Source organism: Trachypithecus francoisi, unplaced genomic scaffold, assembly GCF_009764315.1.
Source record: "Trachypithecus francoisi isolate TF-2019V2 unplaced genomic scaffold, Tfra_2.0 Lachesis_group11, whole genome shotgun sequence".
Lineage (NCBI taxonomy): Eukaryota > Metazoa > Chordata > Mammalia > Primates > Cercopithecidae > Trachypithecus > Trachypithecus francoisi.
The window spans coordinates 121,427,133-121,439,974 of record NW_022681456.1 but is presented as its reverse complement, the minus strand read 5'-3'; the positions used below and the strand labels follow the sequence as shown (position 1 = coordinate 121,439,974).

The 12,842-nt window shown below is 40.5% G+C and overlaps 1 protein-coding gene across 1 annotated transcript; it reads right to left on the bottom strand.

Moving 5' to 3' along the window:
* Positions 1 to 11,508: 11,508 nt before the first annotated feature.
* Positions 11,509 to 12,483, bottom strand: LOC117090537 (MOB-like protein phocein). The gene has a single exon (XM_033222873.1). It carries the CDS (start codon positions 12,452 to 12,454, stop codon positions 11,777 to 11,779), a length of 678 nt encoding a protein of 225 aa, XP_033078764.1. The 5' UTR covers positions 12,455 to 12,483; the 3' UTR covers positions 11,509 to 11,776.
* Positions 12,484 to 12,842: the final 359 nt, after the last annotated feature.

The following is a 12,842-nucleotide window of genomic DNA, read 5'->3' as shown; positions in this document are numbered from 1 at the left end:
ATAGCTATTTTATGCATATATGTCTAGATATAAGAATGGACAAATTAACAACCTATTATTTTCTCTCTCTCTCTCTCTCTTTTTTTTTTTTCCCGAGATGGAGTCTTGCTCTGTCATCGAGGCTGGAGTGCAGTGGCGTGATCTCAGCTCACTGCAACCTCTGCTTCCCAGGTTCAACGGTTCTCCTGCCGCAGCCTCCCGAGTAGCCGGGCTTATAGGCGCGTGCCACTAGGCCCGGCTAATTTTTGTATTTTTAGTAGAGGTGGGGTTTCACCATGTTGGCTAGGCTGGTCTCGAACTCCTGACCTCAGGTGACCTGCCCGCCTCGGTCTCCCAAAGTGCTGGGATTACAGGTGTGAGTCACTGCATCCGGCTAATTTTTTCTCTTTTTTAAAGCTACCTAAAGTGAAGGAAGTAATGAACTCCTTGGATTTCCTCTCCAACAATCCCTCTCCATTCAGATATGCCCTTCGTGGCTCTTCTAGTCCACAAACTGGCATCCAGCCCCAGTAAAGATGAAAAAAAGAGTAGATACTTGAAGTACTGGCCTTCCTCTGAGTTCTTGGCCGTTTCTAATACTTGATGCAGTGGGAAGGGCATGTGACCCAAAGACAGGTTCTGGGTACTTGCATTCTATAGTTGAGTGTACAAGAGATGTTCCTACATTTCAGTCCATTTGGGTATTCATGTCGGCTTTATTGCTAGTTCTGTAAACTGAAATAACTCATGCATCCACATCCTGGGCCATAAAGACAATCACCAAATATTACCAATGCCTACAAAATCTGGGGAAAGTAAGAATGTCTCTCCTATTGATTTCATAAAAACAGTCAGAATCCTGGCAGGAACAGATGGCACACTTTACCTAGGAAACTTGAGAGGTGTTTAATGAAACAATGTTTGCAAAAGCGAAGCTTAAAGGAGCCAAAAAGAAAAAGTAAAGTGTCCTGGGACTAGCAGCAGCTCAGGAGCTGTCCCATCCCTTTGCTTGAGAAGCCTGGGGAAGGTGTGATTACCAGGATCGGGAGGTGTTGACTGTAGCGAGGGGGCCACCTTGGGAACTTGCCTGAAGTCACATGTCATCAGGGAGATAGGCACAAAGACTGGCTAGCTTGATGCGTAGCAAGCTGTTGTAATCTTTGGACCATGAAATCTGCACAGCAGAAGTAACCACCTTTGAGTGCTAATAAAATCCGATCTGCCCCTAGGGTTTTAAAGTTGTCATGGTCCATGAAATTTGGTTTCTTTTTCCTTCTAATTTAAATCCTGCAGGGGCTTCATGTATCCTTTACCATAGATGAGATCTGGATACGAAATTAAGCTGAAAGAGATAGAGTACATTGAAATCTGTGAATTACAGAAGTTTGCAAAGATATTAACAAATATCTATGAATTTGAACTAGTCTTGGGGAAAAAAATCAATGATCAAATAATAAAATTAGAAGGAACCTGTGGTGATCATCTACTTGTATTACAAACCCCCACACTTATTTTTTCCTAAGAAGGTTTCAGTGACTATTTCTAGTAAGATGTGTCATATTGATTCACACAAAGATGAGATTTCATAAATATGTACCACAAAATAAATATGGCAGTCACTTATACAGCAATAGAAACTTGAGCTTAAAATTCCATCTTCCATCCCAGGATGGCTCAGTTGTCCCATAGTTTTAATTTTATGCAAGCTACCATGAATCTTTCTTTGACACTGTGCCAGTGTTTTCATTCAGACTTCCCTGAACATTGGCAACTATCAGCTATGAAACAGTGATTCCAGATGAACCAGTGTATGAAAGGTTGTAGTGTACTCTGAGAATTTAAGAACCTAAATTTGAGAAACACTGCCTTGGCCAGTTTCAGAAGATGCCAGTTCTCAGCCAGTATGGGGTCTCAGTAAAGCTAAGTGATTATCCTTGACACTAGACACAGAAGTAGCACCCTTCTTATTATAGGCTGTAGGAAGTATAGACTTTCTACAGGCAGATCAAAGTCCAGCATCCAAGTCTGTACACAGATGTGCACATCTGTGAGTTCGCTTGCCCTGAGTCCTGGGAACGAGGTAGGTATTCAGGAAATGACTCCAGTTCATCTGTCTCTGGCTCCTATTATATATATTTGTTTGTTCTGTAGTAATTAGGCAAGGAAGGAGGACTGTTAAAGCTCAGAGAGATTATTTTGTTCCAGAAAATTCGTTTTATCATTTAAAGTAAGAAATATATCTTTCATGATGGAGGATCAGATGTTTAAAAATAGTAAATCAGAAAACAAGTCACCATTAGGGTGTCAATTCCAAGTATAGAAAGGATGCATTGCTTTACATTAACTGGCAGAATAGGAGTCCACAGCTTGTTTCCTCCAGGGGATATTTTGAATTGTAAAATCTGAAAAAAAAATAGATGTGATATGTAAAGAAAGTTGTAAGAAATGCTTCTTTCGTCACAAAAGACTGCTTCCTCTTTGGTGAGACGGTACAGTGGTGTGACAAGAAACGTAAACTCTGGAGATAGAGTGGCTTAAAACTTAGTGGCTATGTTCCCTTGGTAAATCACTCAAACCTTCTGTGCCTTGGTTTTCTGATTTATAAAGTGAGGATAATAACAGTACTTGCTTGGTGGGGCAGCTGTTAAGATCATATGAGTTCACACATATGAACACTTAGTACCTGGTACATGATAAGTACCCTATATGTGTTTTCTGTTTTTATTATTTCTACCATCTGAATTAGTACATATAATCAAGTGTATGTAAAATTTATTGTTCCTGTTTGTTTAGAAGTCTACCTCCACTAATTATACTGAGAGTTCCTTGTAGGAATAAGCACTGATGGTATATTTGGAGGAATAAACAATCTATAACTTTGCTGCTCAGGAAGAAAAAGGTAGTCAGGATTAGAGACATAGCTTTGGAATAATAAATAATAATAGCTATCATTTATTGAATACTTATAATATGCCAAACAGTTCTAAACGCTTCACATATATTATCTCATTTGATTTTCATAACGACCCTGATGATGAGTCACTTTATTATGCTCGTTTTGTAGAGGAAAACTGGCGCACAGACAGGCGAAGTAACTGCCCAAGGTCACACAAGCAGGATGCCACAGTGCTAGAATTTGAGCAGCCCTATGGCTCCGATCTGCAATCACAGTTGTCATTATATTATCATAATATTGATGTTTTATAGAGTGGGCTGAAATTCAGCCAGTACAACAGAGTGTGATCGGACTGGTTGTCTATTTGGTTGGTGCCCTGTTCTGATTTAGTTGGTGCTTGGATGATATCAGTTGTTAAATAGATTATGACTGTTACTCCTGATTATAGGTTGGAGCTGTGACAATAAATGAAGTCTCCTGGGAAGTGTATTTATGAGTAAACTCATATTTAAGCACCAAGAAAGCAAAGATAATGTTTGTTTTTTCCCCTTCCATATTCTCCGTTCCTAGAAAAGACTGTTTTTACTCAATCTATTGAATGAATGAATGATTAACAGATGATAACCTTGTAAAACATCCCTATTTAGGGCTGGACAGAGTAAAAGAAACCTAGAGAAGAAAAATAAGAAGACAAGATAGAGGACAATATATGTTATGCATGTCAAGGAGTTTTAAGAATAATGTCAGCCAGGCGCGGTGGTTCATGTCTGTAATCCCAGCACTTTGGGAGGTCAAGGAGGGCGAATCACCTGAGGTTAGGAATTCAAGACCAGCCTGGCCGACATAGTGAAACCCTGTCTCTACTAAAAATACAAAATTAGCAGGGCACAGTGGTGCATGCCTCTAATCCCAGCTACTTGGGAGGCTGAGGCAGGAGAATCTTTTGAACCTGGGAGGAGGTTGCAGTGAGCTGAGATCACGCCATTGCACTCCAACCTGGGCGACAAGAGTGCAATTCCATCTCAAAAAATAGAATAAAATAAAATAAAGAAGAATAGTGTCGTCAAACACATGGATGCTACAAATAGGTAAAGGAAGATAATGATAGAACAGAACCCATGAGTGTCTTTAGCAAAGGATTTCCAAAGGAGTGAGGAGCAGAAGATAAGGACATAGACTAAAGAGTATACACTATTATTATTGAGAAACTTGGCAGAGAAGAAAAGAACACATGTGCCGAGCACAGTGGCTCATCCCTGTAATCCCAGCACGTTGGGAGGCTGAGGCAGGCGGATTGCTTGAGCCCAGGAGTTCAAGATCATTCTGGATAACATGGGGGAGACCCTGTCCCTAAAAAAATATATATATATTTTTAATTAGCTGGGTGTGGTGGTGCACTCCTGTGGTCCTAGCTACTCAGGAGGCTGAGGTGGGAGGATCACTTGAGCCCAGGAGGTCAAGACCACAGTGAACTGTGATCGCACCACTGCACTCCAGCCTGGACGACAGCGAGACTCTGTCTCAAAAAAACAACAAAACAATAGAAGAGGATACATGTGAGTAACACGTACCTGGAGAATAGAGGGAAGATGATCTTTTTTATCTGGTTTTTAAAGTTCCATTAGTGACAGTTTGAAAATTCTAATAGATCTTAGGAACTCCACAAAACTATTCTAAAGTTCACCTGATAGAAGACACATGTAGCCAACACCAAAAAAAATTCTGTGACAGAAGAGCAGTGATGGAGCTTATCTTTTAGTTACCTGGCCTCCTCATTTCCGTGTTTCTCCTCTGCCTCAGCTGGGACTCCCTTGGTCACACACTTGCATTTGTTATTGATTGTAACTACTTTGCTTTCAAAATAGTTAATCCATCCTGTGTCTGACAATAACATACTTAGTGTAATTTTATTTTTTTTAAGATGGAGTCTCGCTTTGTTGCCCAGGCTGGAGTGCAGTGGTGTGATCTTGGCTCACTGCAACTTCCACTTCCTGGGTTCAAGTGATTCTCCTGCCACAGCCTCCCAAGTAGCCGGGATTACAGGCATGTGCCACTATACCTGGCTAATTTTTTGTATTTTTAGTAGAGACAAGGTTTCACCATGTTAGCCAGGATGGTCTCAAACTCCTGACCTCCCACCCGCCTCAGCCTCCCAAAGTGCTGGGATTACAGGCTTGAGCCACCGCGCCTGGCCTCTAATAACATACTATTCTTTAGCTTGTTTGTTTAAGCACACACACTCCACTTATTTGATGACCTTATCAAGATGGCTGGTTCATTACCTTTCTGGCTTTTCCCAACATACCAGCCCTCTCCTTTCTCCATTTTCCTTCTTATCCAGCTCAGAGACTCCTTCCTACCCGAAGCTGCTTTCCTGTCAATCTTTTCATTGATTCCACCTGCCAAAATTCTAAACCTGGTTAGGGTTAGCCCTAACCATCAACATTCTCCATGCCTGCACCTGAGCAGCTGAGCGCTAGAGACAGTCACACAATAGATCAGAGACTATAAAATTATAATTGCTATGGGCTCACTCCTGTAATTCTAACACTTTGGGAAGCCAAGGCAGGAGGATTGCTTGAGAACAGGAGTTTGAGACCAGCCTGGACAACAACAACAACAACAACAAATGAGCCAGGTGCATGCCTGTGGCCCCATCTACTTGGGAGCTGAGGCAAGAGGATCCCTTGAACCCAGGAGGATAAGGCTGTAGTGAGCTATAATTGTACCACTGCACTCCACCGTGGGCAACAGAGTGAGATCTGTCTCTTAAAACAAAATTAAGACCACTATAAACTTATAAGCAACATCTCAAATGGACTCATAACTCTAGAGTATAGTAAATCTGCTCTAGGCCAGGCTCCGTAATCTCAGCACTTTGGGAGGCCAAGGCAGGTGGGTCACTTGAGGTCAGGGGTTTGAGACTAGCCTGGTCAACATGGTGAAACTCCGTCTTCACTAAAAATGCAAAAATTAGCTGGGTGCATGCCTATAATCCCAGCTACTGGGGAGGCTGAAGCAGAAGAATCGCTTGAACCCAGCAGGTGGAGGTTGCAGTGAGCTGAGATTGCACCACTGCACTCCAGCCTGGACAACAGAGCAAGGCTCTGTCTCAAACAAACAAACAAAAAAATCTGCTCTATTTATCTTGTCAACTCACTCTCCCAGCCCCAAGTGGCTGGAGATGGAGATGAGTAAGTGTATTTATTTATTATTTATTTACTTATTTATTTAGAGACAGAGTTTGCTCTGTCACCCAGGCTGGAGTACAGTGGCATGATAACAGATCACTGCAGCTTCAAACTCGGGGACTCAGGTGTTCCTCTCACCTCAGGATCTTAATCAAGTAGCTGAGACCACAGGCATATGCCACCATACTTGGCTAATTAAAAAAATTTTTTTTGTAGAGACAGAGTCTCACTATGTTGTCCAGGCTAGTGGTCTCAAACTCCCAGGCTCAAGTGATCCTTCCAAGGCTGGTCTGGAACTCCTAGATTCAAGCAATCCTCCCCCCTCATTCTCACATAATGCTGAGATTACAGGAGTGAGCCATTGAGCCTGGTCCACAACTTATTACTTATTAAAGTTTCTTTTTCTTTTTCCTTTTTTTTTTTTTTTTTGAGATGGAGTCTAGCTTTGTCACCCAGATTGGAGTGCAGTGGCACGATCTCGGCTCACTGCAACCTCAGCCTCCTGGGCTCAAGCGATTCTCCTGCCTCAGCCTCCTGAGTAGCTGGGATTACAGGCATGTACCACCACACCTGGCTATTTTTTTTTTTGTATTTTTAATAGAGATGGAGTTTCACCATGTTGGCCAGGCTAGTCTCAAACTCCTGACCTCAAGTGATCCACTTGCCTCAGCTGCCCAAAGTGCTGGAATTACAGGAGTGAGCCACCTGTAATCCCATTCTTCTCCTGCAGCCCCCGTGTTCAATTCATTATCTTCCCTACTTTTACATCCTAATAACTCTCTTGATTCCATTCCCTTCTCTGTATATCTACTATCTTATCCTGATATCATCTCATGCCTGTCCTACAGTGGAGGAAAGGCAGGATGTGAAAAGAAGAGGCATCTGTTCTTTGGTTTGAGTGACTGGGTAAATACTGGAGTCATTTTACAAAATCCAGAATATCTACTTTTAGTCTGGGCTCAGTGGCTCTCACCTGTGATCCCAGCAGTTTGGGAGGCCGAGGCGGGTAGATCATTTGAGGCCAGGAATTCAAGACCAGCTTGGCCAGTATGGAAAACCCTGTCTCTACTAAAAATGCAAAAACTATCCAGGTTTCATGGTGCATGCCGGTAGTCCTCAGCTAGTAGGAGGCTGAGGCATGAGAATCACTTGAACCCTGGAGGTGGAGGTTGCAGTGAGCCGAGATCACACTGCTGCATTCCAGCCTGGGAGACAGAACAAGATTCTGCCTCGAAAAAAAAAAAAAAAAGGAAGAATATCTACTTTTTAAAAATTCAGTTTGAATTGCTTCTGCCTTCATGATTGCAGACGTTGTGTGTGTAGGGAATTCAATATAATTTTCTTAGGAGAGAGGCCTAATTAAATATGCAGATTTAGACGATGTCAACATAAAGGTGGTTGGAATATAGAGGTATATATGAGAATTCCTATTGCAAGTGTGTATTATGAGAAAAAGCCACAGATACACTCTAGAGAACACCATCATTTAAAGACAAGTAGAGGAAAAGAAAACGTAAAGAAATTGAGGAAGAGTAGTCAGGGTTAAGTTGTTTCCACTCTCTAGACAACCAGTGAGTGGCCCTTCCCACAGGAAACCAACGTTAGGTGTTATTGTTACTGTTTCTTTTCTTTCTTTCTTTTTTTTTTTTTTAATGGCTATCTTCTTCTAAGGAGGTTGCATGAATATTTAAGCAAATACTTGGTATCTATAGTTCAATTAGCTGCCACGTTATGATGACACACAAGGAACTGAGTCCTGCCCACAGCCACGTGAGTGTGCCGTCTTGGAAGCAGATCCTCTAACATGAGCCCAGCCTTCAGAAGAGCAAACCCCTGCAGACAGCCTGACTGAAACCAAATGTGAGACCTGAGCACCAAGGTAACCCACTCCCAAACTCCTGATCCACAGAAACTGTGAGATAATTAAATGTGTCTTGCATAAGCCACTAAGTGTTGGTACAATTTGTTCCACTGCAACAGATAATCAATATGACAGAGAGAAATTAAAGTTTCTGGCATTCAAGTTTCTTTCTTCTTAAGCCACATATCATCTTAATTTTGTTTTTTGTTTTTTTTTTTGAGACGGAGTCTTGCTTTGTCTCCCAGGCTGGAGTGCAGTGGCGCGATCTCGGCTCACTGCAAGCTCCATCCCCTGGGTTCACGCCATTCTCCTGCCTCAGCCTCCCGAGTAGCTGGGACTACAGGCGCCCGCTACCACGCCCGGCTAATGTTTTGTATTTTTAGGAGAGACGGCGTTTCACCGTGTTAGCCAGGATAGTCTCGATCTCCTGACCTTGTGATCCGCCCGCCTCGGCCTCCCAAAGAGCTGGGATTACAAGCGTGAGCCACCACGCCCGGCCTATCATCTTAATTTTAGAGCTCAGACAAGTTAATGTCTGGGTTACAGTGTTGAAGTGACAGAGGTATGAAAATTTTTAGGCTCTCTGACATACAGACAGTGCTCCTTGTACCTTCTCACATTGCTTTTAATAATTCTAAATAATTCCCTTTTCATCATTTGTTAAGTGATTGCCATAGACAGGTAGGTCTTACATTAGCCATTAACATAGGTGCTGGCAACATAAAGGTGAAGAAAGTGAGTCTAGTGGATTAGTAAAAAATAGAGCTATGGGATGATGGAATACTGGAGAACTCAGCTTGATAAGAATAATGGACAGGAGGCCAGATGAGGTGGCTCACGCCTGTAATCCCAGCACTTTGGGAGGCCAAGGCGGGAGAATCACTTGAGGCCAGGAGTTCCAGGCCAGCCTGACTAACATGGTGAAACACCATCTCTACCAAAAAAACAAAAATTAGGCATGGCACACTCCTGTAATCCTAGCTACTAGGTAGGCTGAAGCACAAGAACTGCTTGAACCCAGCAGGCAGAGGTTGCAGTGAGTTGAGATCATGCCACTGCACTCCAGCCTGGGCAACAGAGTGAGACCCTGTCTCAAAAAAAAAAAAAAAAAAGCAGAAGAAGGAGAAGAGTGAACATCAGAAGAGTCAGATAACAAAACCATGGGGAGCAAGGGCATCAGAATAGGTGTGTTTCGGCAAGAAAAAAGTTAAAAAGATTGAGAAAATTTATATCTCCCTCAGGGATCAGTCAAGTCAACCCAAATTTATCCTGCTAGTATTATTATGATTGGACGCATGGAATTACTTAATATGTTATCTATTTCAATTTTTAGGTCCTTCCTATATTGCTTCATAACTTTACTTCTTACATAGTTTTATTTTTTTTTTTTCAAATATACTTTTTGTTTTTCTTAGAGGTGGGGTCTTGCTTTGTTGCCCAGGCTGGTCTCGAACTCCTGGGTTCAAGCTATCCTTCCTCCTCCGCCTCCCAAAGTGCTGGGATTATAGACAGCCACCACACCTGGTCCTTATATAGTTCTTTTTTTTTTTTTTTCTTTTGGAGCTGTTTTATGATCAATTCCAAACATAGAATACAGGGAAGGTGAAATGAGTAAGAAAAAAAATCATATTTAATTCCCCGTTAACACTAAGCCATATTATTCAAAATGTGTTTCAAAATACTCAGCCAGATCACCAAATCTCAGTCACTACCTTAGTATAAATATTCACTAGGAAAATAGTCAAGCACAGAAATCCATTGTGAGACACCATCTAGAGAGAACAGCTACACTGCTATATATAATTTATTAACTTAGTAGTTTAGTCTCTCAATATTTAGCAAGTTTGTTTAAAAATTACCATTACCATTGGTGTATAGTGTCATTAATATAAATCCATAATTTCAAAGTCAACATTCCTTTCACTGTGAACATAAGACTTCTTAAAAGCTAGTTGTGGGTTGGGGAACAGTAATGACTGTGGCTGGTGGGAACTGTTGAAAGCCAAAAAGACTGGCAAGCTTGGAAAGGCATACATGATATATACACACACCCTCAGTATACTACTGTTACCCATATTTTTGCGGTACATTCTTGTCTCAAAAGATGGTATAAATTATTCCCTTAAATTTGAAAAAACAAGATGAATACATGTTCATCTTCATTTCAAAATTACCCTTTTAAATAAAAAAGAAGTTCCTCATGTTTGTTAAATCTGTTCAAAAGTTGGATTTAAGGCCGGGCGCGGTGGCTCAAGCCTGTAATCCCAGCACTTTGGGAGGCCGAGACGGGCGGATCACGAGGTCAGGAGATCGAGACCATCCTGGCTAACACGGTGAAACCCCGTCTCTACTAAAAAATACAAAAAAAAAAAAAAACTAGCCGGGCGAGGTGGCGGGCACCTGTAGTCCCAGCTACTCCGGAGGCTGAGGCAGGAGAATAGCGTGAACCCGGGAGGCCGAGCTTGCAGTGAGCTGAGATCCGGCCACTGCACTCCAGCCTGGGCGACAGAGCAAGACTCCGTCTCAAAAAAAAAAAAAAAAAAGTTGGATTTAAATACTTTCTTCACAACATGTACAATGTTTTCACCCTTAGTGCCTCATTACAATCAGTTTGGCAATAAGACCTCCAGTGCTTTATCAAAAATGGCATTCAACAGATTATAAGATTGTTAAATCTGCATTTGAATCATTCTTATCACAATGAATTATAACAAAGTCCAAAAACTGTATGACTATTCATCAACACCCTTGGAACCTATGAATTATTGCAAATAATCTCACACGTGCATGGAATTCAAACATAAACCTCGTGGGAGAGGGGGGTGTAAAATAAATACTACAGTATTTCTGCAATTCTATTTAATGCTGCCTAGCTGGTTAAATGAAAGATTAATATTACTAACAGGAAGAGTCAAACTATTTTAAGGACTGTTTTCTAAGTAGAATAATTTTTGCAAAACAAAATAAGCAAGAGCCTATGCAAATACACTTTCTTGTAGTGTAATGTAATTGCTAATATGAGGTATAATCTGTAAGCAATTAATACAAATATAAATAGGTATAAGCCACCACTAACTCAGTCTGGTGAAAAGCTTCTCAGTTAAAGTAGTTTGAGGATAAGGTTAAGGGAAACGAGAAGGGGTGGACAGGGCAGGTTTCCAGTGAGAACATAATTTATGTGCCTTATCATTATGATCATCCTGTATGTACCAGTCCACTGTTGCAGAAAGGTAAATCCTTTCCAAGTATGTTATACTTTATGTTACACAGTAAAATTATTTAAGTATTACTAATGCTTCATCTGCATTTGTATTTAGATATACACATAATTACATATGCGTATCAAAAACTATAAACAGAATTTTAAAACACTTTTATCTCAATTGGGGAAAGTTAACAAGTAAGACAAAACTATGTACTATAGAATTTTTTAGGATATCTAAACTCAAGGTAAAACCAATGGAAAACATTTCTACCTCTTCAGTAAATGGCTTGTGTGAAACCTCAAGCTCTCAATCATTTTTTTTACAGATGGGTTTGTTTGATGAGGATTCTGATCCAATGATTGTTAGCAGCAATTTTACCAAACTGTAAATTCTTTTATTAACAGGCATTATAAACAGATAATACTAATCTTATTTAAAAATCATGAGTGCCACATTGGTGAATATACAGCTTATGAATAACTTAAAAAGTATTCCCATTTTAAAAGGCAAACCCAGCATACAAAAACCTATAATAAACAAAGAAGCTATAATATGGATACATGATTGATGTGTCTAAAATGATATATACAGTATATAATTAATGTTAATTATATGATCAGTACATTTTTCCATATGATTCCCTTCATGCTTCACTTTCCCCAGAAACTGAATTCTGTACTTCCTCTTCTAAAATTGGTACAATCAGGTTATCCTTGGACATCAAATTGTATTTCATCACAAATTTAGTAAACCGATGACACAAAAATCTTTCATTTTCATATTCATCAAATATCTGCCGATGATGAAAATAAGCATGTGAAAATATTCTGTAAATCCTACGGCATACTGATCCTAGTTTCGCTACAGATGATTCCTTTATGCTAACTCTGGTGGGAAAATATTTATTGCTATTCAGAAGACATGCAGCACCATCAAGTGTATGTCTAGTATAGTCTATAGCAGGACACTCTTTTGGAGTTTTATGGGCTGCACAAAGAAAAATCCATTGTTCAGTTGCTGTCATTTGTGTGCAAGTATCTGGATGGCATTCACTCTGAAGTTTGACAGCAAGTCCATTTAGCTCAAGGCAGAACTGCCTTAAATGTTCATACTTCCACACACCTTCATCTTGGCCTTCAGGTGGTTCAAGAATTTTGTCAATATTGGAGAAATCTGCTCTTATGTTCTGTTGAATATACTGTTGAACAGCTAGTGTACTGTCCATTTCATCAAAGGATTCATCAGGCCAATTATAGAAATCCTGCGCCTTGGTGCCCGGCGTGTTCCGCCTCAGCACTGCCGTCCCCTCCGCCATGACCATAGTGGCAGCGTCTAGGCGGCTGAGTCGGTACCCGGATGTAAGGACTCTTTAGTTTTATCTTATCTAATTTAAGGCAATCCTTTATCCGTAGGCAAAATTTACATTTCTATGCCTTATAATCTTTTATTTAAACACATTTTACTTTTTTTTACATAACTCACATGTAAATCTATTTTTAGTAGTTTGAATTACATGTTATAGTGGTAACTTTTAGCAATTTTTAACTAGTGTAAAACCTGATGAGTTGTTTTAATTATATACTAGATACAGATAAACTCTGACTTTTTCCAGCATAGTTAGAGGTGTGATTAATTTCATATGTCCCCAGGCCTTACCAAATTGTAAACCAAGCAGTTTACAACCTTGAAACATTTAGAAACCTAGGAGC

What these genes read in the sequence shown, in the direction of transcription:
- LOC117090537 (XM_033222873.1), bottom strand. Translation starts at nt 12,454, where the DNA reads ATGGTCATGGCGGAGGGGACGGCAGTGCTGAGGCGGAACACGCCGGGC.